This window comes from Athalia rosae, chromosome 1 (assembly GCF_917208135.1).
Source record: "Athalia rosae chromosome 1, iyAthRosa1.1, whole genome shotgun sequence".
NCBI classification, from domain to species: Eukaryota; Metazoa; Arthropoda; class Insecta; order Hymenoptera; family Athaliidae; genus Athalia; species Athalia rosae.
Window position 1 is genome coordinate 871250 of NC_064026.1, and position 22834 is coordinate 894083.

The 22834-nt window shown below is 43.3% G+C and overlaps 3 protein-coding genes across 4 annotated transcripts; 1 reads left to right on the plus strand and 2 right to left on the minus strand.

The window, feature by feature from the left end:
* The first annotated feature begins 7227 nt into the window (after positions 1–7227).
* Positions 7228–13306, plus strand: LOC105693354. The gene is made up of 3 exons (XM_048660019.1): positions 7228–7680; positions 11211–12385; positions 12480–13306. The coding sequence occupies exons 2-3, from the start codon at positions 11218–11220 to the stop codon at positions 12647–12649; spliced, it is 1338 nt and encodes a 445-aa protein (XP_048515976.1). The 5' UTR covers positions 7228–7680; positions 11211–11217; the 3' UTR covers positions 12650–13306.
* Positions 13307–14277: 971 nt separating this feature from the next.
* Positions 14278–15014, minus strand: LOC105693344. The gene is made up of 2 exons (XM_012413187.4): positions 14671–15014; positions 14278–14604 (listed from the first exon to the last, which is right to left on the minus strand). The coding sequence occupies exons 1-2, from the start codon at positions 14923–14925 to the stop codon at positions 14359–14361; spliced, it is 501 nt and encodes a 166-aa protein (XP_012268610.2). The 5' UTR covers positions 14926–15014; the 3' UTR covers positions 14278–14358.
* A 2679-nt stretch (positions 15015–17693) lies between these two features.
* On the minus strand, positions 17694–20838 carry LOC105693524 (probable isocitrate dehydrogenase [NAD] subunit alpha, mitochondrial). Of its 2 annotated transcripts, none has more exons than XM_012413520.3 (6): positions 20679–20838; positions 20321–20446; positions 19651–19823; positions 19117–19351; positions 18706–18984; positions 17694–18624 (listed from the first exon to the last, which is right to left on the minus strand). In XM_012413520.3, exons 1-6 carry the CDS (start codon positions 20703–20705, stop codon positions 18388–18390), a joined length of 1077 nt encoding a protein of 358 aa, XP_012268943.2. In that variant the 5' UTR covers positions 20706–20838; the 3' UTR covers positions 17694–18387. The 2 variants fall into 2 exon arrangements, with proteins under 2 accessions (XP_012268943.2, XP_020712198.2); XM_020856539.2 differs by having other exon boundaries at positions 20321–20434; positions 20679–20830.
* Between the last annotated feature and the right edge of the window lie 1996 nt (positions 20839–22834).

Sequence of the window (22834 nt, forward strand, 5' to 3'; positions counted from 1 at the left end):
ACCAGACTGAGTTTGAAAGCAACCCAACGAACAGCCCGAGAGTGTGCCGTCGCCCGTTTCAATCTCACCCCCAACGCGTTGGTTGCCCCGCTGTTATCCGTAAACAGCTTAAATCTGCGCACAAAATCTGGCCTGGCGGTATATAGAGACGGATAAAATTCTATTTTCTTTCGCATACCCGTTTCCTTGCATCCTCATCTCTCTATGTAAAACAATCTGTAGGGTTTATTATTTTTTTCTACATTAATTCTGAATTCTCAAGATTTGCGTTTCAAAAGAAATGTATTATATGGCTGTGCAATATACCGTGCAGTATTCGATTTTCACTCGAGGGTATATTACGCATCCGTTTATCCTTAGACCGATGTCTGCAGCGTCGTGGTACTGAGGGGGAAATTGCGGATATAAGAGACGCAGATATATCTAGGTGAATTGAAATGATTTTCCCAACCCATTTGGATTATTTCCGGCTTCGTTCATATCCTTCCTAATTATAATATATCCATAATACAAGCATCGCATATACGCGGTGCACTTCATTACGTTTCATTGTGGCTTCATTCATTGTGAGTTACATAAAAATGTTTCGTTCGCATATTTCGAGAAATTCCCCGAATCGCGAACTGAATCGATCCATTTTTCAAAATGACAGAGGTATATCGCCGATCTTTCGACTTTGGAACCCGAAGAAAATTCAGATATCGCGATCGGTGATGAGTTGGCACTGTACACCTGCGATGTTCTAGGTTTTCCATAATTTCCGTCAAAAGGAATACGAATGAGAATGATGAAATAAAATCATGCTCTCGCCCGCGATACAACATATACGTACGTATGGGTATACCGACGAATATTTCCATCGTCGTTATTATCACACTGCAGCATGCATACACTTTTCGAGAGATATATATTCACAATTTTTAACATGTACGCGAGGTGAAGCATACCTTCGTACGCGGTCGCGATTAAAGTTTTAGCAGTATCGATTCCACGCGTTAGCTATGACAGACAGAGGGATCGTCAAAGAGCATAATAATTACTGCGCCCACAGAGAAGAGCTCAACCCTTTGTTCCGCACAGTCACTTTGCAAAAGGGCTGCAGGGACATACGCTGGTAACAGCGTAGATATTATATCTATACACATGTTATAGACAGAGTAGGACAGACGCTTGCAGCATCCGTTTCAACCACACCATTATCTAATTGGTCCAGGTTTTATAAATGCATACACGCCTCGTGGCGGAAAATGTAGGCTTTTATTTATCGAACCAAAGATCGAAATCTCTGAAGCCGGGATATGCATTTATGCATGGCCGAGTTACGCGGATGTAATATTATTCGAAGAATTATAACTATGGAAACTGTTCAAATATTAATTTCCATTTGCAGTAAAATTCCGCAAAGACAATCAAGAAAAGATTATCCACATTCGTTTCATTTCGTGCGGTAGATGTTTAATTAAACTTCTTTGTGAGCTCAACTTTGGAAACTTTGGAAATTACTCACACAGCCATTAATTGCCAAAGCGTTATTTCTCTCGTCGCAAACAAACGACATTTTCCGGTCGTTATCCGCGCATAGCTCCGAAACAATTATCGAAAATTACCGAAGACTTTCTCCGCTCGTGAGGCGATACACTGCGTAACACGCCGTTGGTCTCGCAGTTTCGCTTATCGAAAGTTCTTTCCAAGTTTTGTCAGACATGACAAGTCATGTTTGATCTTATTCGTGTCAAAGGTAGCGCCGGTCAAGACCCACGTTATCCTTTGACCCCGGGCTTTCCCTTACGTCGCTAACTTCCTTCGACTATATGCTCAGACTCGAGGTTCGATCGGTGTTGATATTTCCCGAGTCACTCACCCCGTACGCCGCGGCCGGGTTACGGGGTGCATGCACGCGATACATTTCCTTATTCTCCCGACATCCGAACAAATTGAAGTACGTGATATCAAAAACGGAAATCAGATGAGTTCACACATCGTCTGCTTGTACAGCGGAGACGCGGGTTTGAAAATTTTATACCCTTGTTCGATTTTACCTCGGATTTTTACCTCGATACCATCTCCTGTAATGTAGTCCATCAGCCGATTCTTCTCACTTTCGCCCCCTTCGTTCAAGTAGATGGCGAAGAGATATTTCCGATTTCTTATTCTCCTCTATATCTGCACAATTTTCCCTTCGATTGCGATGGCTGCGCGAGTGTATAGGTACGTACGTACATACCTATACAGTTGAGGCAATTGGCAATTGAGGCGGCTCAACGCGGCAGGGATTCATCGTCAGATTCGACACTACGCACTATCACTGCGTTATACCTATAGCGAGTTGTGAGATCGCTAATCCTGAACAAATCCCTCGCCATGTACGTATACCACGGTGGACGAATAGACCGACGGAACAACGTCGAGTGTGAATAGAGTTGCTCGGGTCAGAGGGTCATCCGTGTATCATAGGGAGATCAATGTGACACCAACGCAATCCAATCGCATCACCCCGATACGCGCTGTCGTACACGCACCGCATCAAAAGGGTGCAGATGAGAGTAAAAATGCTAGAACCTTATACCATATATCTTCTCATCTCGTGTACTTGCTCGCGTAGACTGACTCCTCCACGTATCGCCATACCTGTGCGTTCACTCGCTGACGATTATTTTCGCTGTTAGTTAGAAATATTATCAGTATAGTAACGGTAAACTTTGACATGGTACGTTACGCGGGGATATTGCTCGTCATCGGAGTCTTTGCAGATTTCGCGGAATAAATCTTTCGAGTATTTCGGTTTTTTTTTTTTTGCTTTTTTTTTTTCGAATAAAAAGTTTCATATTCCGTACTAATTGAAACGCGTTGAATTGAGTGTGCCGGAGTTGGAAAGGCCGAGAAGTTCCGTAATATAAGTATAACTAGCTAGGTGTGACGATGATACACCTACCCCTGTGGCATCGCGCGAAAGGTGAATGTATGGGAGAACCGTGTATGAAAATGTATACGAACATTCAGCAGGCGGACGTAGGTGGATCCTGTAGGTTGGAACGGTAAACGCGATTTTTTCCACGCGAAGCATACGCCCGCATCTGTCTGCATTTGTGCGAGAGCGGGAACGAAACTCTTTTCATACGATATCTTTACGTAGGAAGTTAGAAAACATTGGCCACGGTCTTCTGTATTTCAGTTTCTCGCGTGTCGCGCTGATATTGTGATATTTTTATTCGCAGGTTCAACTGCGCCGCAACCGGCAGCACATCAAGACCAACCACTGCATTTGACACTAGCAAAAAATTACGGTATACCGGTGCGATTCAGGACGTGAATTAATATAACTGCGAATTATATCGAACACCTCCGTACACGTATACGATACACAGGCTCGCATAGCGCGCGTGTATCAAATCGAACGTACCGACACAGACAAATCTACCTAATTACATCTCCATACCTAGCCGACGATGAGCCACGCGTTTACCTCGATTTTATCCCCATGCGTGCGGATATGGGGTGGTAAATAAACTCTGGCTACGCGTAGGCACGTACCGTTAAAGACAGAAATGTGTTCGTACACATTTCTACATACGTACAAGCTGTACGCGCATACAAATAGCTATACTCCAGGTAGCGCAGCAGCACAATTTCTAGACACTAAATTATGCGCTACCATATTCCATGGGATAGGTTCAGATTAAACTAATATCTACGCAGGGTGGATTTCATTTTTACGTTATACCGGATCCATTAGATCTTGCTACTATACATATTATCTACAAAACGATGAGGGGATCCCACCGGAATATTCGCGCGGAATTAATCTACGAACACCCGGTGTTCGGTGTTTGGTATGTGGGCGAGATAATTTCATGACACGTGTTCAGAGGATAGCCGGGGTTGTGATTCGAAAATCATTTCTGTCATACCTTTGTCCATTTATTTGTTTTGTTTTTTTTAATTTTTTTTTTTTTTTTTCTATTTTCAAGCAATCGTTGACTCGATTCTTGACGTTGATGTGGAAATCAGTTGGTATATCGCGTACGATACGAACGTGGATACGCGACGCGTGTGTCTGCAACGGTGTAAAACCGCGTGCGCCTTTCTTTGTGTGCCTAAATTGTAGATTTCGTACATACACGGCGTCGGAGCGCGTGTATCGGAGACTAAATGTACACATATGTGTACATAGATGATATCCGTCGTTCTATCCGCACTCCCTTTATCTGTTTTTCTCCGTCTTTCTCTTTATATCTTTACCCCTCCGTCCGTCTCTCTTAGATACGTCGAACGACGCAACAAGGCCCAATACGCGAGTCGCGGCGGATATATACGTGGGTCGCGTTAAGTGTAGCGTAGCTCTATGATTCTCACTCGTTTCCAACCCCAGTCCTCATTCCCATCCCTTTTTCCTCCCGCTTTCCTCCTAACCAACCCCCCTTTCAACCCCTGTGTCGACGAGCCGTGGCTCCCCGGCTGGCAGTCGCATCGCATCGCAAACAAAAGACGAGCTAGCGCGCGCCACTCATCGCTTGCGCTCGATGCGACAGCGAGTGACGTCCTCCTCCTCTGCCCCTCACCGGTTCCCTATTCCCCACCGGTTCCCTCGTTCCACCCCCCGGCTTCCTCCCTCAGGCACTCGCTACCCTTGCAACCCCTCGCCGCCCCTTCTCACCGGCAACGCGAACGAACGATTCTCCACCCCCGCAAGCTTCTCCTCGTTCCCCCGTTCATCCCTGCCCCGCAACTCCATCGCGCCCGGGCTGTTGTCACCCCCTACCCCATCCCCATCCCCAACCCCTGGGTTACCACCACCGCCCCACTCCAAACCCCCAGGCAGCGGAGCTATCTGTTGTTATCACCAGTTATTTGCATCCCTTCGTCGGAGGGATAGCGGTCGGTCTATACCTATACAGACGGAGGCGAAATTTCCTGGAATTTATTTGCGGAGAGCATCTCTGGCGAACGGTTCTTCGCGAAATTTCGACGATTTTCACTTTTGAGGAACTCACGGGAATGCTTGAGAATATGGCAGCGAGGCGCGGAGGAGGGATGTAGATAATAGATGATCCAGGACGATCAACGGCACGTCATCGTTCGTACCTACGTATATATGATGTATACGTATGTACGTATATACCCGGTTGAACGTGATTTTCTAATACTCGAAAGTTGTATTCTGATCCGCTGATGTATGTACGTACAATTAGCGATGCAGCGGCACCGAGGCAAAGGGTAAAGGTTGGAAGGACGATGGATAGTCGGGTGTCACGGTTCGTTTTACCAAACCCAGTTCTCTGTAACGATCCTTAATTAACCTGCGCTTAGAAACGGCTAACCCCACTCATTTTGATAATCATCCCCCATACGTTACGTCGGACGTTGATGTTTTACCACCGTAACACGCGAGACGCCGTCGCCTACATTTTTGACGAACGTATAGATATGTGGGAAAACATATTAAAAAACTACGAGTATACAACTATACCAGTTCCTGACCTTTACTCGCGCGAGGTAAAAGTCCTCACCTCATTTTATACTTTAGTCTCACCAATAGAAGAAGTGAAGAGATGTTTGAGAGCGAGGGAAAGATGAAGCCGCCCTGCGATGGTTCTATTTAAAATTAAGTCGCCTGTCGGTTCGTAAAAGATTATACGTATACATGGCATGTATGGTACAGTTACATCTATACCATACAATGCTTCGGTATCCCCGAGCGTACTTGAGGAGAGCGAAGCGTCAAAAGTGAATTCTCAAGCCTCTCTCTCTCTTTCTCTCTCTCTCTCCATCTCCCTCCCTGGAGAATCTGTCTTCTGAGAATATTCTCGCACACGCGAGGAACTCGAGTCCTGCAGCGGCTGACGCCGTGGTAGGAAGTCCTTGTTCTACGGAATGTTCTCAAGTCACACCGGTCGAAACTGCCGCGGATCGTGCGGTGCTCGCGGCCGTAAAGCACATGGGGTACGGAGGGCTGCGAAAGAAGAAGAATAAGAAAACGAAAAAAGGAAAAGCAGAACAAGTAGGAGCAAAAGAAGGGGCTGTGACGAATCACCGGTGTTTAAAATTCCCTCGAGGCTTCGCGGTTTCGCACCGCGATGGGCGGTAGGGCTCGGCGACGAAGAGGCGCTCCGAGGGGGCGGGAAGGGGGGAAAGGGAAGAAGATCGTCGAGGTAGGGGTTGGTCGGGGGTATAAAAAGGGGTTGCCAGGGTGGCGGGCCGAGGAGGAAGGGGGTCGTGTTGAGAGTCGACAGATTGCGAGAGGGACAAATAAGAGTGTATCCACTCCAAAGTGGTGACGCGAATTTCGGGTAAATTGTTTTCAAGTCCTTTGTCTCCGGTGGATCTCACCGCACAGATTCGCCCTCTTTTACCTTTCGCGTCGCTTTCATTTGACGCATGGTACCCACGGAATCAGCCGGGTGCCACAAAACCGACAGGGGTGCGAACAACGAACATCCCCATCCATCAGAGATGAGTTGGGATCCGTAAAATTTATCTACCTAACTCGTCAACGCGACGGTTATATGTATGTTGAAGAACACCGAGAGCATCGAAATTAACGCTAATGGAAAAAAACCGTACCTTTTGATATCCGAAACGAAAGAGATGAAAAATTTCATTTTTCTTTATCAATGAACGAGATGGAAAATTCATCCGGCACACGAGGACCTTTCAAAGTTCTCGCGATACCGGAAACTCCGCACGACGGATGAATTATTTTTCCTCTTCCTGATTCGGATGTTACTCGTACCGTCGTCCCCCGGAGAAAAACGTACGAAGACGTAATAAAATCGAACGCTACTCCATCGTACGTTTGCAGCTACCGTCGAACGTATGTATGCGTCGTTCGACTCGACTCGGTGAAGACGACGCGAGTGGCGGTAATCACCGTCAGACGAATGGCCCCGGATAAGTTACAAAATATTTGGGTTGAAAGCACCGCGCGCTAAAGGAACGAACGAGATTCTCGACGCCCCTCCTTTCCACCCTGAAATTGAATACCGACCCCGATCTGTTCTCTTTCGAGTAGAGCGTATAGGAATAGAAGCTGCTACGCTGCTGTACGGCTCGGGCACTCGCCACGTTCAGAAAATGCATAATAAACACGTACGATGATACCTGTGAATGTGTACAAGATATGTATATATATAGGTGTATCTGTTTTCCACTTTTTCATCCCCTTCTACGCCCTCGTCAGCCCCCACCCGCACCGTAACCACCCGAAGGCTTGCTTTTAGCGCGCCGCGCCTTTGCTCGCCTCGCAGCATGGCATTCAACAGGGCCCCGCGCGACGTTCGCTCGTTCTCGGGGTAGTGGGGACGGGCAAATGATGCGCAGATTGGCCGGATCATCTCAAAAACCACCCCCAGTTGTCGGGGGTGGAATTCACCCCTCTCGACGTCGTCACCACCATCGCTTCCACCACCCCTGACGCCGACTTCTCGATTATTATCTCATTTGGTGGTCCGAGGTTTGCGCACCCCCGACGACTGCAGTGACAACAACCGTCTCTGATCGGACCGCACGCATTACACCCGTAGACGTCACAGTCTCCGGCCTTTGTAAAACCTGCCCCGTTTACAACGTATAGAAAGTTTTTCCTGCCTCGCAATATATCGTTTCTTCGTTATTTATATCCAACCGTTGTCCCTGTCGTCAAATTGTTGAATCATTCCGCTGTGAATCTTCGTCAGATATTAGGTAAGTCGAAAGTTATATTCACGCATCGTTGCTATTTTTTTTACGGATATTACGATAGCCGACAGTTTCGTTTCTAACTAGTCGTTACTCGTACGTCGTGTGAGGTAAAAGTTTCACGCACGTGTATGAGATCACGTGATTCAACCATAGTTTAGCTCACATACTTTCAAGCTCATCTTCGTTTTCGGAACAGGTGCGCATCGGGTACGTTGAAACCTCACATAAAAAAAGTTTAGTTGCGGTATAGTTTTGCGATTGCAATAAACGCTTCGACACGTGTATCAACACTTTTCTTAAAAGTTTACCGTAAACTTTACCGATCGTCAAATCCTCCCTTATTATTCTAGCAGGGAACATGTGCTCGGTGACATATGGGGACGATTTTCCTGCTATACCTATACCGCTTCTGCACTTGGCACGCGCGGTTATCCCGTTATTCTACTATTTCCGTTCAGCCCGCGATGTTGTACAAGTTAAACAATCCCTTTTATCCGTCCGCAGTACTGCAGACGTCTGTAACTTTCCGCAATTAAATTGGAATCGACAAGTGTTAACTACCGTGTATGTAATTATTATCGACTATCCTCGTTCAGCTATGTATTAGTTCGAAATAGGCGCTGCAGCTGATTCTCTCGTTTGTTCGGTGTGCGAATTTACTCTGTTCATCGTTTATTGTTTCCAATTGTTGAAAATATGGTCCTGAAATGGTTCTCGCGACAGTCGGTTCGTTCGAAGAAAAATGCCGCTGTGTTTGAAATTCTATGAAGGGTTTCGATTTCGTTGTAACTGGTAATATAATAATTTGGGAGCTATTTTTCGCCCCCCTGTATAAAGTTAGAAATTCTATATCCAACCCTCGAGGGTGAATCGCGTGATCTTAATTAGCGTATCGAGTAGAAAGGCGCCCGATACAAAATCTGTCAGCTCGAGCGTACCGTATCTCTTTTCGCGAAATTATATTTCACGGTTGGAACTTATTCGTTGGAGCTCGGCTCCGTTGCAAAAACAGCGAATATCGGTGCATAAACAATACTTCGAAAATACGTTGTAACAAATTCGAAATTCCCTCGCGTATTTCCCACCGTATTTTCCCAACTCTCATGCAAATTTTGTCGCGACAGAAATTGAAACAATCCGCCAATTAGAATCGTCAGTGTGACGAGATTATGCAAATTTCCAACGAGACTACGCGCGGATACCGGAGAGAAAGCTGCAGCGGTGGTAGTTGGGGGGGTAAAAAGGGGTGGCAAACGGGTGGAGAAGGAGGGTAGCCGGCTTAATACGCTCGACGTTCACTTAATTCAATCTCGGAGTTGTCTTATGAATCGTAAAGCTCGCCGGCACCGTTTGCAGCTCAAAATCTACCGCGCCTGCACGGTTGATACTTTGTAAATTAATGACAATGATTATTATTATTTGAAAAATACAAGTCGCGTAACCGATGAACGTAATTGAACGGTCCGCGGTTATTTTCATCCCTTCCGACGATCTTCGTATTCGAGGCATATCGTGAATCGAAAAACATTAATCACGAGTTAACGATTTGCCACATAATCGGGCTTCGATCGCGACGGGGTCGAAAGTATGGTACGTCCCATGAAATATTATTGTACTCTCAGCGAGCACACGATGCCGGATATGACTGTGAGAAACGTATAGTTGGATATCTTCTGGTACGTTACGTGAAACACGTTATTACATTATCGGTGTAGGAGCCTCGTATTCATCACGAAGGGTAAAACTGACAGCGGTCCATTTCCTGTTGGCGAGTCCATCCGCCCGTCCGTTCGTTTTGTCCGTCGGTTCGTCCGAGTTGGCTGTCTGGTTGAACGTAATATCTCGGTGACGAAACAACATGGCTGCCGTTTGTTTCGGAAACAATGGACCGAAACAATACCCATTCCTCCTCGATGTTTGTTATATACCAAACATATACAGATATACACCTGTATTCCGCGCTCTTCCGACTAGACTCTACCGCGAACTGTCCCTCTGTCATGCTGCAGCTTTTTCAGCCGAAGAAAAGAGATTTCCTGTAGGTGTAGGTGGTTGCGGCAACCGCAACGCCGTCGCTGCGGCCTTTCCACCCCTCAGACACAGATATTGCGGACCGAGAAAGAAAAGGGGGGGAAAAAAGGAAAATGATTGAAAAAAAGCACACGTTGATGACGCAGAGTCGAGAACCGAGCGAACGCACGCGTGCCTTTTGAAAATCGAATGATAACGATTAAGTAATTACGTAAACAATTGCGCATGGCGGAGGTATTGTTGCGATCGGGTGATCCTCTTCTTAATGAAAAGTAAATATCGTCGCCGATATCAATTAATTACTTCGGGGATACACCGCGCTGCCGCAGCCGCAAGTTAGTAGAGTATTTGTCGACGGGCAATATACCGGTCTGTGCCGCTGTTCCGCTTCCAATCAACCCGCAAGTCTCTGTACATCCAGCCGTTGAATCGCCGTTGGATCTACACCGATGTACTTAGCGTTCGTTCGATCTGCTCCGGTAAAGTGTCATTTCGTTGAACTCACCGGTAAAGAATTCTGATTGTGAAACTATCGAAAAAATTGATAAATCGAACGAATGATATCCCCCGACGTACGACGGTCAGTTCATGCCAGGTTTGAATAATGATCGTATCGCGTAGTATGTGTAATACGTAGCGTTAATAGGTATAAGTATATAGGTATGCGAGTAAGTTGGAATGGCGTGTAATGCACTTGACAGAAATTAGTAATCCTTAATGGATCCGATGGCGTAACCCTCTTCAGCTTTCCCTTTCCCCGCGTCGCGGTTATCCCTATATTCTCTATTGCCTTCCCGCGCCTCGTCTTTCTACCGTCCTCGGTCTTAGACGATGCAGCATACCTATTCAATTAATTCCGCGAGACAATAGTAGTGCCTTGGTCCGATATTAGGTGCGTATACCGGGCGGTACATACTTAACTATCTCTCTGTCCCTTGTTAGAGCCGCGCTTCTTTGTGCGGGAAACAAGAACCAGGGATAATATCCCGCAGACGGGATCGAGCCGTTTCGGGACCGTTTTTAGTCGTAAATCATAATTTCGTCTCAAGATTCCGCGCCGCAGAAGCCTCTGTTTGTTTATAATTATCCGTTTCTTAACTCACGGATTTTCATCTCGGTATTAAGAAACGCGAACGAGGGGTTTCAAACTCCCTTTCCCTTTCCCTTTCCCTTTCCCTTTCCCTTGGGTCAAATCTCTACGCGGATGGTTTACTGTAATTTCTCGTTATAACCACCCTCGTCACGATATTCGCGTTTACTTCGAGTTTCTGTTTGCTTTTAAGATTTTGAATTTTCACGTGATTAAAAGTATATCATTCACCACCTCTGTAAAGATTTCCAACATTTTCGAGTAGAAGGGACACTATAACCGCACGATATACGAATCCCTTCAGCTATGCAAATTATATTTCCGCCTGTGTTTCGACTCGCGAATCTGTACCGCAATTATCGAAGACTGGGAAGGAGAACGAATGAGAATAATTCATTTGATACCTCTTCAGCTGCAGAATGTCGACAACGACGGGTGACCCGTCGACGCTCAAGACACCACCTACGCTTTCGGGGGGCGATCTGGTTTCTCGTTTACTGGCAGCGACTCCTCCTTATCTCTACAACGTGCCCCTGACACCGCACAGTTTTTTCTTCAGTGAAATGCTCCGATCTTTCGTTCAGGCGAAGGCTGAAGCTTCCTCGGTAAGTAGCGGACCTCCGCCCGCTCCGCCGCGACGCCGCAAGCGTTCCTGGAGAGATGCTAGGGACGCCAGGGACAGACCTTTGGAACTCACGACCAAGGAGCGTCCCCACGACAAGTACTTTCACGTCGACGGCCATTTGGAACACAAAAGCAAATACTTGAGCATTCAACATCCGAGTTTAAACTTTGAAAATAAGACGGACGGCGGCGCGGTCGTTTCGGGGAACGTCAAGAATCTGCAAGACGCGGAGGGAAAATCTGACTTTTGCAAGCACAAGAACTATTTCGACGATCGGCAACCTTTTGGCGCTAATCAATCCAGCTCACAAAACGCTATGATTTTCGGTAACGAGCACAAGGTCAAACCGGAGGAATTATCCGTAGACCAAAAACTCAGTTTTGGAATTGACCGGAATTCGTCCGGCGCAGAAGAGGCAGTAGCGACAAAATCATCGTTGTGCGATACCGGATTTTTGTCCGATCCCAAGAATAAGCTAGAATTTCCAGGTAGAAATTTCACGTCGAATTTAAATCCGACCCGCGCCGATGCCTTGGCGAGTTCAAAGAACTTCGGTCTACCGAATTCCGAAGGCCTTCCAAATCCCGAGTTTCTACCGACCCCGATGTGGTACCCACCCTACCCGATGCCTCAGTCGTATCCCGGTATAGACCCACTTCACTTTTTCATAGATCTTCGCGTTTCCGGTCATATTTGGGATCGCAAATTAGCGGAGAGGCAGCCAACTTTCAAAAGCAAGCACACCTCTGCTTTCAACGTACCGCAATCCAAGGAGTATAACCGCCCGTTGAATCTCACTCGCGACGAGGCGTCGAGCTCGAGGACGAAGGATGAAAACTCCAAGGGGACGCATTACATTCTCAAGAACTTGACAAAGACTTATAAAGGCATTCGCGGCTCGGATAAAACCTCCGAAGCTTCGGGGGCACTGAAATCGGACGAAGAAATGGACGCGGAGGAAGGTAACTTTGACATTTCTTTTCTTTTTTCTTTCGCATTTTTTTTTGGGAAGGAACATTAACGCCGGGATGCCACATGGTTGATTAACTTTTTCAGCCTGCGAGGGGAGGTCAAGGAACGAAGATTCGAGTCAATCGGAGAACAAGGATGACAGCAAGAAGGACATCCGAGCACTGATCGGCTTAGAACTCGTCGTAGACTACGTCAAAGATCCGAAAGACGTCGCCGGGGGAGGTGGTGGAAATTCTCCTCAAATATCTGAGTAAGAAAAAGAGTGACATCTTCCCAAAAGTGACGATTACCTATACCGCTGAATTTTCGTCGGATTATATTAAGACCTAAGAATTCCTGGGAGTCATCTTTTTTTTTTCGTTCTCCTTTCGACCCGAGAAAATTGAATGTAAAAATTAGATTGCGCATTCCATGTGTATTAGCCGCTCGAAATTTCAACTTGGGATGATAGGTATTCGAGGAAATAGGTACACGATGTATAACTTATTATTATTTTCTGGGAGGGAAATGTTAAGTAGCAGAATCTAATGTACCTACATTTTAGGACAATATTAAACGCTGTTTATCCCAAAGTTTAGCTGGTTTTATGTACCTATTCGATATAGTAATCCTGCAACAAGCGTGTAATATCAACAGATATATATGTATAGCTTGGAAGCGACCTAGCGATATAATTCTACCGAATTCTACTGTATGTGATATCTCTGTAAATAATATTTCTTTATCATAACGATAACTATGAATAATATTAATCTCAAATTGTATATCTATGCGAATAGTAGGGGCAAAAAAAGTTAATCACGAGTCACGTATCGATGAGGTATGTACATAATAAATAATATGTATTATAAATTAAGAAATATAGATACGTATAATAAACAACGGTGAAAATATATTGTTATTTCAATTAATGCAGTATTTTTTCATTCCATTCTGAATTTTTATTGGGATGCGTTAATTTTGTGTTACATTTTTTCTCCGTTTCGTATATCGGGGATAAATTTACAATTAGGGGAACGGAACCGGCGCGTTCGCGTTAAATTCTCATCAAGTATAATATAACTCGACAGCTCTAATTAATCCGTGATGCGAACGCACCTCAGAGGATTTTCCGTGAACATCCCGGCACGCCGCGTTTGCACAATATCCGAAACCGATTAATTTCGAAACCGAGGTAAGTAGTTTCATTGCATCTGTTACACATATTACTGGCGTTGAGGTACATAACGTGGGCAAATACACCCGGGTTGTACATCATTCCGTGATTTGAAATCACGGTACACGGTACCACATATATTCTGATTCGCGGCGGCGTGTTATACGCGGTATAGATGGAGATACGAAACATTACGTGTGAAATAAAAGACTCGGTGGTTCACTCACTTCGTATAAACTTGGTTGGTTGCGCGACTGACTTCGTCACTTCGTCTGCAGCACTTCATCACTCGATCTCTCGGAGCGCGGGGCTCTTCATTTTTCAATGTACCTCGTTATATTTTAAGAGCCCTTAGCGTTACGGAACGGCGTACAGACGTCCCACGACAGAAATGTCACAGCCGGCCCTCTTCTCCTATTATTTGGCTAATCGTCTTTTATTACACAGGCACATCTCGCCACTCTTATTACCGACAGCTCCGTTCGCTATAATACATCTTCGCGTTCTCCTCCTTATTATTGCTCGACACGGCGCTCCGCTTTTTTTTTTTTATTTTTTAGTTTTATTCACGTGCTTATTTTTATATCGTCATCAACTATACCAACAAACCCCAAATGACGCCATGCGCCGGGCTCTCGACATTTCCCCGAGCTTATCGCACGCGATTTATTTTATTTTTTGCTTTAATAAGGGAGAACATAAACGTATCTATTAATAAACTGCAGGTATTACAATATTGCATGTTTTTATAGAAAGCAAAGTACAAAAAAATAAAAAGTCAGCGCTGTGTGAGTAAAAATTATCAAATTACATCGCGTCGTTGTTAGTTATGACTCTTAACTCTAATATTACTTGTCCCTTCTGATCTCCGTTGAATCGAACGGGAAATTTAGCGTTTCTTTTCGGTTGAACGATTATTTCTTCGAATCTTGGAGGACGAGTTTCTGGTACTTCGATTAATTTATAATAACTGTGCGGGGCAATATAGGGGTGATCAATTTCCTTGTTAATTTCAGAGTACCGCCTTTCTGGGATTCCGTATGGATGCTGCATCTGCGAAATAATAGATAATGTTTGAGTACGATATCGATACAGAAATAATTTGTATTTTTCCCCCACCTGATGGATTCGAGTTAAAATCGGAACTACGACTTCTCTCTGATTATTTTCTGGCGTCAACTCGGCCCCGCTGGAAAAACTGAGGTCTAAATCTCTGGAGGATTGCTCCGAGTTGTCGTTGATGTTGTTCGTATTATCGTAGCCAATTCCAACGTTATTCTGCGAGTCGTCGACGTAATAAACGCGGCCGTTTACGTAAACTCCTTTGAAAATGAGCACGAATAGAACAATAATTTCAGGAGTCATTTTTACCATACGAATTATGCGATGCGTACGTCTCAAAGTCGGCAGGTAAGCCCGCGAAGAAATCAGAGAAGAGACTAATAATATGTCACCGCTGACGAAAGCTGCTGCACGAGATTAGTTCACATGGTATAAAAGATCAGTATGTTTGTCCATACCTTCGTTACAGTCAGCTGCCGTAGCTGATAATCTGCTGCAAGAAGATTTCGATATAAGCTCTGATGTGCTGTTCGTTAATTGAATATTCGCAAGCCATTTATGTTCTATAGGAATAAACCATCGTTCGGGATATTATCCATGTTCATTGTACCGAACGTAAGCTTTCCCTTCCTCAACGAATATATTTTATCATCGCCGCGATTATTTTTGTTATTGTGTTTCTGGTAATCGTCTTTCCAATAAACATAGCTATACCGAACATTCGTCTTTATCCGATCTTTTTATCGCTGGACTTTAAGTATCCGTGTTTCGTAATCACGCAAATGATTATCCCGCTGTGAAAATTCGGGATCAATAACAGAAGTAAAACTAAAAAAAGCAAAGAATAATCCTCTGCATTAATTTTCCTGATATTATTTTAAATTACAAGAAAAGCAGTGTCGAAGTATGGATCGCTGCAGTAATAATAGGGAGCCAAAATTCGACATGCGGCGGCGCAATTTCTTGGATAAAAGTTTGCGATTTGGCTGAGAATCTATGTGGATATACTGCAGCTGCAGTAGAAACGGACATCTCGAGCCCATAGCGCTTTATAAGTTGGTATAATGAATAATGCATGAAATTTATCCGGGAATCAATTCCGCCCTCGCGTCACCAACGGCGTTAGGACACGAGAGCGGGCATAAATCTAAATAATTTCAGCCATCCAATTTTTATTATTCCTAGGAGGCGTTGAATATGCATGCAACGTCATCAACACTTCTCTATGATGTATATATACATAACTGCGAGAGTTAAGTCCACATACGACGTTATGTACATATATACGTACCTTCAGTTTTAAGTGCCTATATGAACAACATGCCACAGTTCTCAATTCATATACATTTCCTTTCGGGATGTAGGTCAGTGTTTTCTTTTTCAAAACGTTATTTGGCGAGAAACTCGATTTGATGAGATAATGATTTTTCAGTGAAATCGAGTGTTTTTCGCAGCTGTGGGATTTTGCATTTGAGAAAACCCCATTTGCACACAGTTCAATTGCCCGCAGCAGCAATGTCACACAGTATTTTGGCACACAGGTTTTTTCGGATACAGCAGTGATCGGGCATGGTATAGCTTTTGCGCACAGTAGCTACTGGACACAGATATTCAATCGACGATTTGTGAGTCTTTCGCACGTAGATAATAATGCGCAGGGTACGCAATGATTTGGCGGAACATTGATGAACTTGATCGTTGATCAATCAATGATGTTACATGAACGAGTGATAACAATTAATCGATAGATCAGGGCTGAAGTATATCTGTATGAAAGTCAATTGCATACGGAATCAAAGGACCATAATGCGGGTTTGTTTTCGCCAAGTCATTGTGTGCGATAGCTGCGGTACGCAAAAGCTACCTGTGTGCCAAAATGCTGAGTGCCATTGTTGCTGTGGGCAATTGAACTGTGTGCAAAAGGGACCCTCTCTTCGGTCAATTTGAAAGTGAGGAAATATTGGAGATGAAAAAAAAAATAAGCGAATGTTGCAGAAGGTGGGGGACGCTGGATCTCATGGTAGATGTAAGGTATAACGTGGTACCCGGAAATTAATCACCCGAAAAATCCAATATTTAAAATTTATAAGGAACGAGTCATAATTTATGGTGGAGTACTGATAAATCTTGAGGGAATTAACGAGCCCAAGAGCCCACGAGACGACACGCGTCTAGCTCCGTCTTTTCCTTCTCGTCGTCGTCCCAGGCGCAGACGGTCCTCCCGTAGCAACCCCCAACCAACCCCATCGAGAGTATGAAATATAGCCGAGAACTTTTCTCATACTAGTAAAGGATCCCCAAGGTGGTGGGGAGGAGTTTTCCTTAGGAGTAAAGGATGCCACTGCCTTTGGCGAATTGGAGAGGCAGAGAAACTCACAGATGCTCACAGTTATAAAAGTTGTGTACATGGTATATGTATGTATAAGTATATAAAAACGCACAAGGGTTGGAGAGGGGGACGTTGTGATGGGTTAGGAAGGTGAAAAATGCCTGCAGAGTTGGAGGCGAGGATGGAGTACATGATGCAAGAGTGAAGGATAATGGGCATAGCGCACTATTTTTCTACAAATAAATCGATTGAATCATATTCCATATTCGGCTGCTCTGGAAAAACTTTCAGTATTCTTTAACGAGTTCTAAAAGATGCTTCGTTATTTCAAACCGCCCTTATTTGATTGAAACATACGAGGAGCCAAAGATACCCTTGAATTGTATAAACAGGGTGGAGCTTCTGTAACGAATCGTCATCTATCAATTTTTGTTTGCGAATCGGTTGCCAATTACGTATCGGTTACGATCAAAGGATCGTTCCAATTTCAATAAGATGTAATAAATAAGTGAGTTCCCGCTCCTGCAAGTTATCGCGAAATGGGTTCAAAATGTCTTTGATCGAGGTCGCTACTTCCGGTACAGATTGAAACCCCACCATGCAAGGGATGAACGGACTACGCAGTGCGTATTCTGGGTGGTAAGAGTGCGTGAAAGACTGTTATCACATGTCCATTTGATAAGAAATAAGATGATCGCGGGGATTAATTTCCGAAAGTAAGCAGGTTATGAAATAATATACAATTATGTAATGCGGTCTGCAGAACGTTTATTTTAATACTGCACAATATAATAGCTGATTAGGTCTCGCCTGCCATACAACGATAATTATTTTTTTACACGTTATTTATTTATCTATTCATTTATTGTAAATGACATTCTTAAATTACACGTCTCGCTACTTTATACAGGAATCACTAAGACTTGAAACGCCTTCGACTATGAATAATGATTTATTTGCTAAAACGTAGTTGATGTAAGAAAAACTCTGATCCGTTTTAAATTCATCATTACTTATTATCAATGATGATTTATTATTTCGAGCGAACGCTAATACCGTTCTTGGTAAAACAATATTAAATGCGTCTTGGATTTAGTTACCTGTCGGCTTTTCATATAACATTAACGACAGTTAGTTTCAGGTTTTTCTGTACAATTAGCATAACAATATATGTATAGTTGGTTCACTAGGAATACAAATGTTCTATCTCAGGCATTCAACACGCGCAGTTAAAGACTGATAAGTTTTTAATTGTACAGCTGTCGTACAAAATTTGTTACTCGTGATCAAATGACCCTTGATCTCTTTTTTTTTTGGCGAAGTAAAGTCTAAAAATAAAATTACGAAATAAAAACGAATTGCGGCGATTTAAACCACCATCGTTATCGTCTTTACGAATTCTACGAGTATTCAGTAGTACGCTTCAGATTCATATAATCTCTAGCTTACTTTGAGGCTAATATTTTTTTGCAAATTTCGTCTGTGTACTCGCTGCACTTCGCGTTACCGCCAAGATCACCGGTTAAGAATTTAGCATCTTTTATGGTGTCGTATGCTGCGAATTCGATGATTCTCGCGTGATCGTTGAGACCCATGTATTTCAACATCATAACTGCAGACAATAAAAGCGCCGTAGGATTAGCTTTGTCCTGTCCAGCTATATCCGGTGCTGTTCCATGTACCTGTGTAAAACATTTCACCGATTAAGTACTATAAGGATGAATAGTAATTATCAACACATTATCTATTTTTCGTCAACTCACGGATTCAAAAAGGGCTCCGTTAAGGCCAATGTTACCACTAGGTGTGAGTCCTAATCCACCAACAAGACCAGCACACATGTCAGAAAGAATGTCACCGTACAAGTTCGGCATGACGAGAACGTCGTATTGCCCTGGATCTTGAACCATGGTCAGGCACACGGTATCCAAATATCTCTCTTCAAATTTCACTGATGGAAATTTACGGGCAGCTTCTCGACAGCACTTCAAAAACAGACCGTCTGACATACGCATAATATTTGCTTTATGGACTGCTGTCACCTGTGTTTGAGACAAACAAAATCCTATTGAGTATTTGAATAATTATTTGTTGAAATGATCAGGACTGGATTGTTGAATCAACGCTGTTGGTTCTTGGATGTGCAATGATTCTTTATTTACTACGAGTATCACCTTTTTCCTATTATTGTCTTTGGCATACTGGAAGGCAAACTCTGCAACTCTGCGAGATGCTTCTTCTGTGATGAGCTTGATGGATTGGACAACCCCATCAACGATTTCATGCTCAATACCAGAGTACTCGCCTTCTGTGTTTTCTCTGATTGTAACTACATTCACGTCATCATAAAGGGTCTTGTAACCTTCTAGAGAGCGGCAGGGACGCACATTTGCATAGAGGTTGAACTCTCTGTAAATTAAGTTATAATGAAAGTTGAAAACATGACCAAGCCTATTATGATAGCAGGTTGCAGATTATCAGCCTGCTAAGATCGACAAATTGATTATTATCAAATTTCACAATCAAGTTAATAATCTCGCTATATATCTTTATGTAAAAAGTTATAAAAAGCTTGGGCCAAGTTACATAATAGCTAAATTGTGTGAAGACTAAACTTTAGCCTTAAGTAAGTTTCTTTTACATAGGAAAAACCAAATCAATAAGTCTTACTATTGCCCATTATATAAGAATGTAGAGCTCTGACTTACTTCCTGAGCGCAAGATTTAGTGAACGATGACCCTTTCCGACAGGAGTCATAAGAGGTCCTTTCAATCCAATTTGATTTCTATTTATCGAGTCGATGGCTGCTTGTGGGATGCCAAACATACCATCGGGGCCTCTGACTGGTGTCACATCTACAGACTCCCATTCTATCGGGACCTACCATGTAAGTAAGGTCAAGATATTTTATCTTTAAATGTCGAGATAAAGAATCATGCATTGTTATGTAATTAGAATGAGAATATGTGATGTTATGTACAATACTTGTTGAAAATTAATTAAGATAGGTCTTCCGACTAAACCAGGAATAAGATAACGAAAGGAACGGAATTACAGTTTGATCAGAATAGATTATAAAGATCTTGAATACAGAGCATCAGATTATTACTCTGGCACAAGATCAACATAAAAATACGATATCGAAAAATTTGGAGGACTTCAGGAATGGTACAATTTTGCAACTTCAAAATAAGAACACCGCTTATAACTAGGTAACGGATCTTGAGATGTTAGTAGATTAAAATAAACCTCTTAAGGTCAGAGGTAGGGCAACGACATTTGCATGTAACATGATATACCTTATGATAGTGGTTTACGTATGAATGAATCAAAGTTGTTCGTGATATATGTAAGGGTTAATAATAGAACTTTGTTACCTTAGCAGCGTCGAAAATCTTCTGAACAGCAGCTGAAATCTCGGGGCCGATACCATCGCCAGGAATCAGGGTGCACTTTTTGACATCACTGCTATAGAACCTTCCCCTGCCAATCTTTGGAGATATCTGTCATTAAGAAGGCACAGAGAAAAATAAGACAACAACGACGGTGCGTCACTACTTACAAGCAACTAAGCTGTGCTGGGAAAAAATTGAGTTTCGAAAATGTGAAGTGCTGAAAAACAGAACAAAGCAGACGGATAACCAAGAATCACGAAGGCATTCAGGGCTATGGGCAGATAAGAGAAAAACGAAAGCGGATAGCACAGACGTCGTTGTATTATCTGCGGTAACTTACGGCTCTGCGTATCCATTGGGCTGCCATTATTTTAACTCTATTTTATAATAAAAAGAACCTCTGCTGCGGGATACAAATTGTTCACGTCGTACCGATAGCAGCAGGAGGAAAAAAGGGGGGCTGGCCTCGAATTGCTATTGGCGGATATCTTTTCTTGCCGTCTGCTAGGCGGAGCGGAAGTTAGCGGACGATGGAGCGGACGACATTGTAACGTCCTGAAAAGCGCCACCACTCAGCTGCTGATGAAGCTCACTTTGAATGAGGCGGTAACACCGACGTCCCTAGTTTTGCAAAGGCAAACGGTTAGAGCGTAAATCTGGATAAAAGATGGAGAAAAACGAAGAAAAATTGAGTAAACATGCTGCAAACAAACCAAGAATTCAATGCTCATGTTTCAAGCATTAAAAATCGTACAGAAACTCTTTAAAGAAATATGTTGGAAAATTTGGCAAAGAGGAGCCGAGATCGCAAGAAGTAATATTTAAGGCGATACGATTGTGAATGGTCTTAAAAATTTACTATAGAATCTGTGTATACCGGAATAGTTCTTGTTTTGTAACAACTGGATGCTAACAGCATAGGTTGTAACGGCAGGTCGTAAACGGGCCATATAGCAATATGTTTAATACCCCGGGGTCATAAAATGATATTATGAAGAGTATACACCGTAGAAATATCGTCACGTATGGATCCAAGTTTGCCGGATGTAAATAGAAAATGGAGAAAATTTAATTTAAACTGCTGCTCCAAGACCTTTCCGGTTGTATACGTGGGCCCTCCGTTTGACTTTTGATCTATTACAATGGCAAATATTGCGTTGCTTGGTGTGCGGCTGCAGGTTTCAGGTTTATGGAATTTCGTAGGACATAGCATCGTCTCGTTGATCAATACAGAGAGCTGCAACTACAGGAATGTGCAGTACAAATGTACCCATACGCAGGTTCTAATTACACGAACGAATCAAGGGTGGTGCCTTACACGTGTAATTTACCCGCATATACCTGTCGAACGTTCGATTTCGAAGACATTATTCGTGAATATAAATAAAAAAAATGATACAGCGATGCCTTGGAAACCATGGGGCTGGGTTGCGTAGCTCGCATAATTATTTCGCGAGTAGGCCATATAGCTGGTATGGAAATTCGGCAATTACATAATTTTAATGCCACATACACCTTCTCTTGATCGGAGTAGATTCTTTCTAATGATGCTGAAGAGATATATAACTGAACAAAGAAGCTCGGCTGTCTAATTGCTAAAATTAATTTCTATTTTATTTCACTTATTTCTTTCGTCCTTTTTTCAATCTTATTTCATTTCTCGTATTTCACTGGCACGTGAATTTTATAATTGTCTGAAAAATTCATACAATTCCTACACGAAGCAGGACTATATATCGATCAAACAATGAACGCGACTCATACCGAGCTCCCTATATGAACAATGCTGAATCTCGTATATAAAGCAATTTTTTTAAAAAGATTTTTTTTTCTATATACTTGGTATACTCGAACGCGGACGTTTCCACCAACAACAAGAATAAAACGTAGGTATGAAACTTTCAAGCGTTGTATACAGCGGTACGTACGAGACTACATGACGAAGAAAAGAACAAAGAAAATATTACGCGTCAATATTTCTCAAACTTAACAAGTTCGGATGATACGAGACATCGAAGGGCGTTATTACTATCATATCTGTAGGGCTAAGTTGCCTCCCATAATCACGTGCAACCATAAGTTCTTTATACCCATGGGCACCTATATTAGATTCGTAATAATCGTTATATACGAAATTGGTCACACCAAAAGAAATTAGATCCCACGCCGATCGACCGCTGATTGCGCGCCGCGATTAATATACATTACTATCCATAAAAATAGCAATTCGCAACGAATGTATCAGCCGTTAAATACAATCGCCCATTATCCTTTGGACTAATTTTTTATTATCAATAATGCCCACCTGATATTGTTTTACTTTCTTCCAATTCATTTGATAAATCAATTAGTCACGGATATCCCCAGTCCAACTGTGAAAATCAGCCGCTGCCGCGGCTCACGGTACGCCGGCATCGCCGAAGTAGTGCGACTCAACGCTTGGGCAGACAAGAGTCGGAGCCGGCTTGATTGCCGCCGCCCAAAAAGTTAGCGGCA

Bases quoted from the DNA above. Each gene is read 5' to 3' on its own strand.
- LOC105693354 (XM_048660019.1), top strand. From the start codon at position 11,218: ATGTCGACAACGACGGGTGACCCGTCGACGCTCAAGACACCACCTACG. The intron at 12,386-12,479 runs GTAACTTTGACA...TAACTTTTTCAG, and splicing joins AGAAATGGACGCGGAGGAAG to CCTGCGAGGGGAGGTCAAGG.
- LOC105693344 (XM_012413187.4), bottom strand. From the start codon at position 14,925: ATGGTAAAAATGACTCCTGAAATTATTGTTCTATTCGTGCTCATTTTC. The intron at 14,605-14,670 runs GTGGGGGAAAAA...ATTATTTCGCAG, and splicing joins TTTTAACTCGAATCCATCAG to ATGCAGCATCCATACGGAAT.
- LOC105693524 (XM_012413520.3), bottom strand. From the start codon at position 20,705: ATGGCAGCCCAATGGATACGCAGAGCC. The intron at 20,447-20,678 runs GTAAGTTACCGC...TCTTAATGACAG, and splicing joins CCCAATGGATACGCAGAGCC to ATATCTCCAAAGATTGGCAG. The intron at 19,352-19,650 runs GTAAGTCAGAGC...CTTAATTTACAG, and splicing joins CTAAATCTTGCGCTCAGGAA to AGAGTTCAACCTCTATGCAA.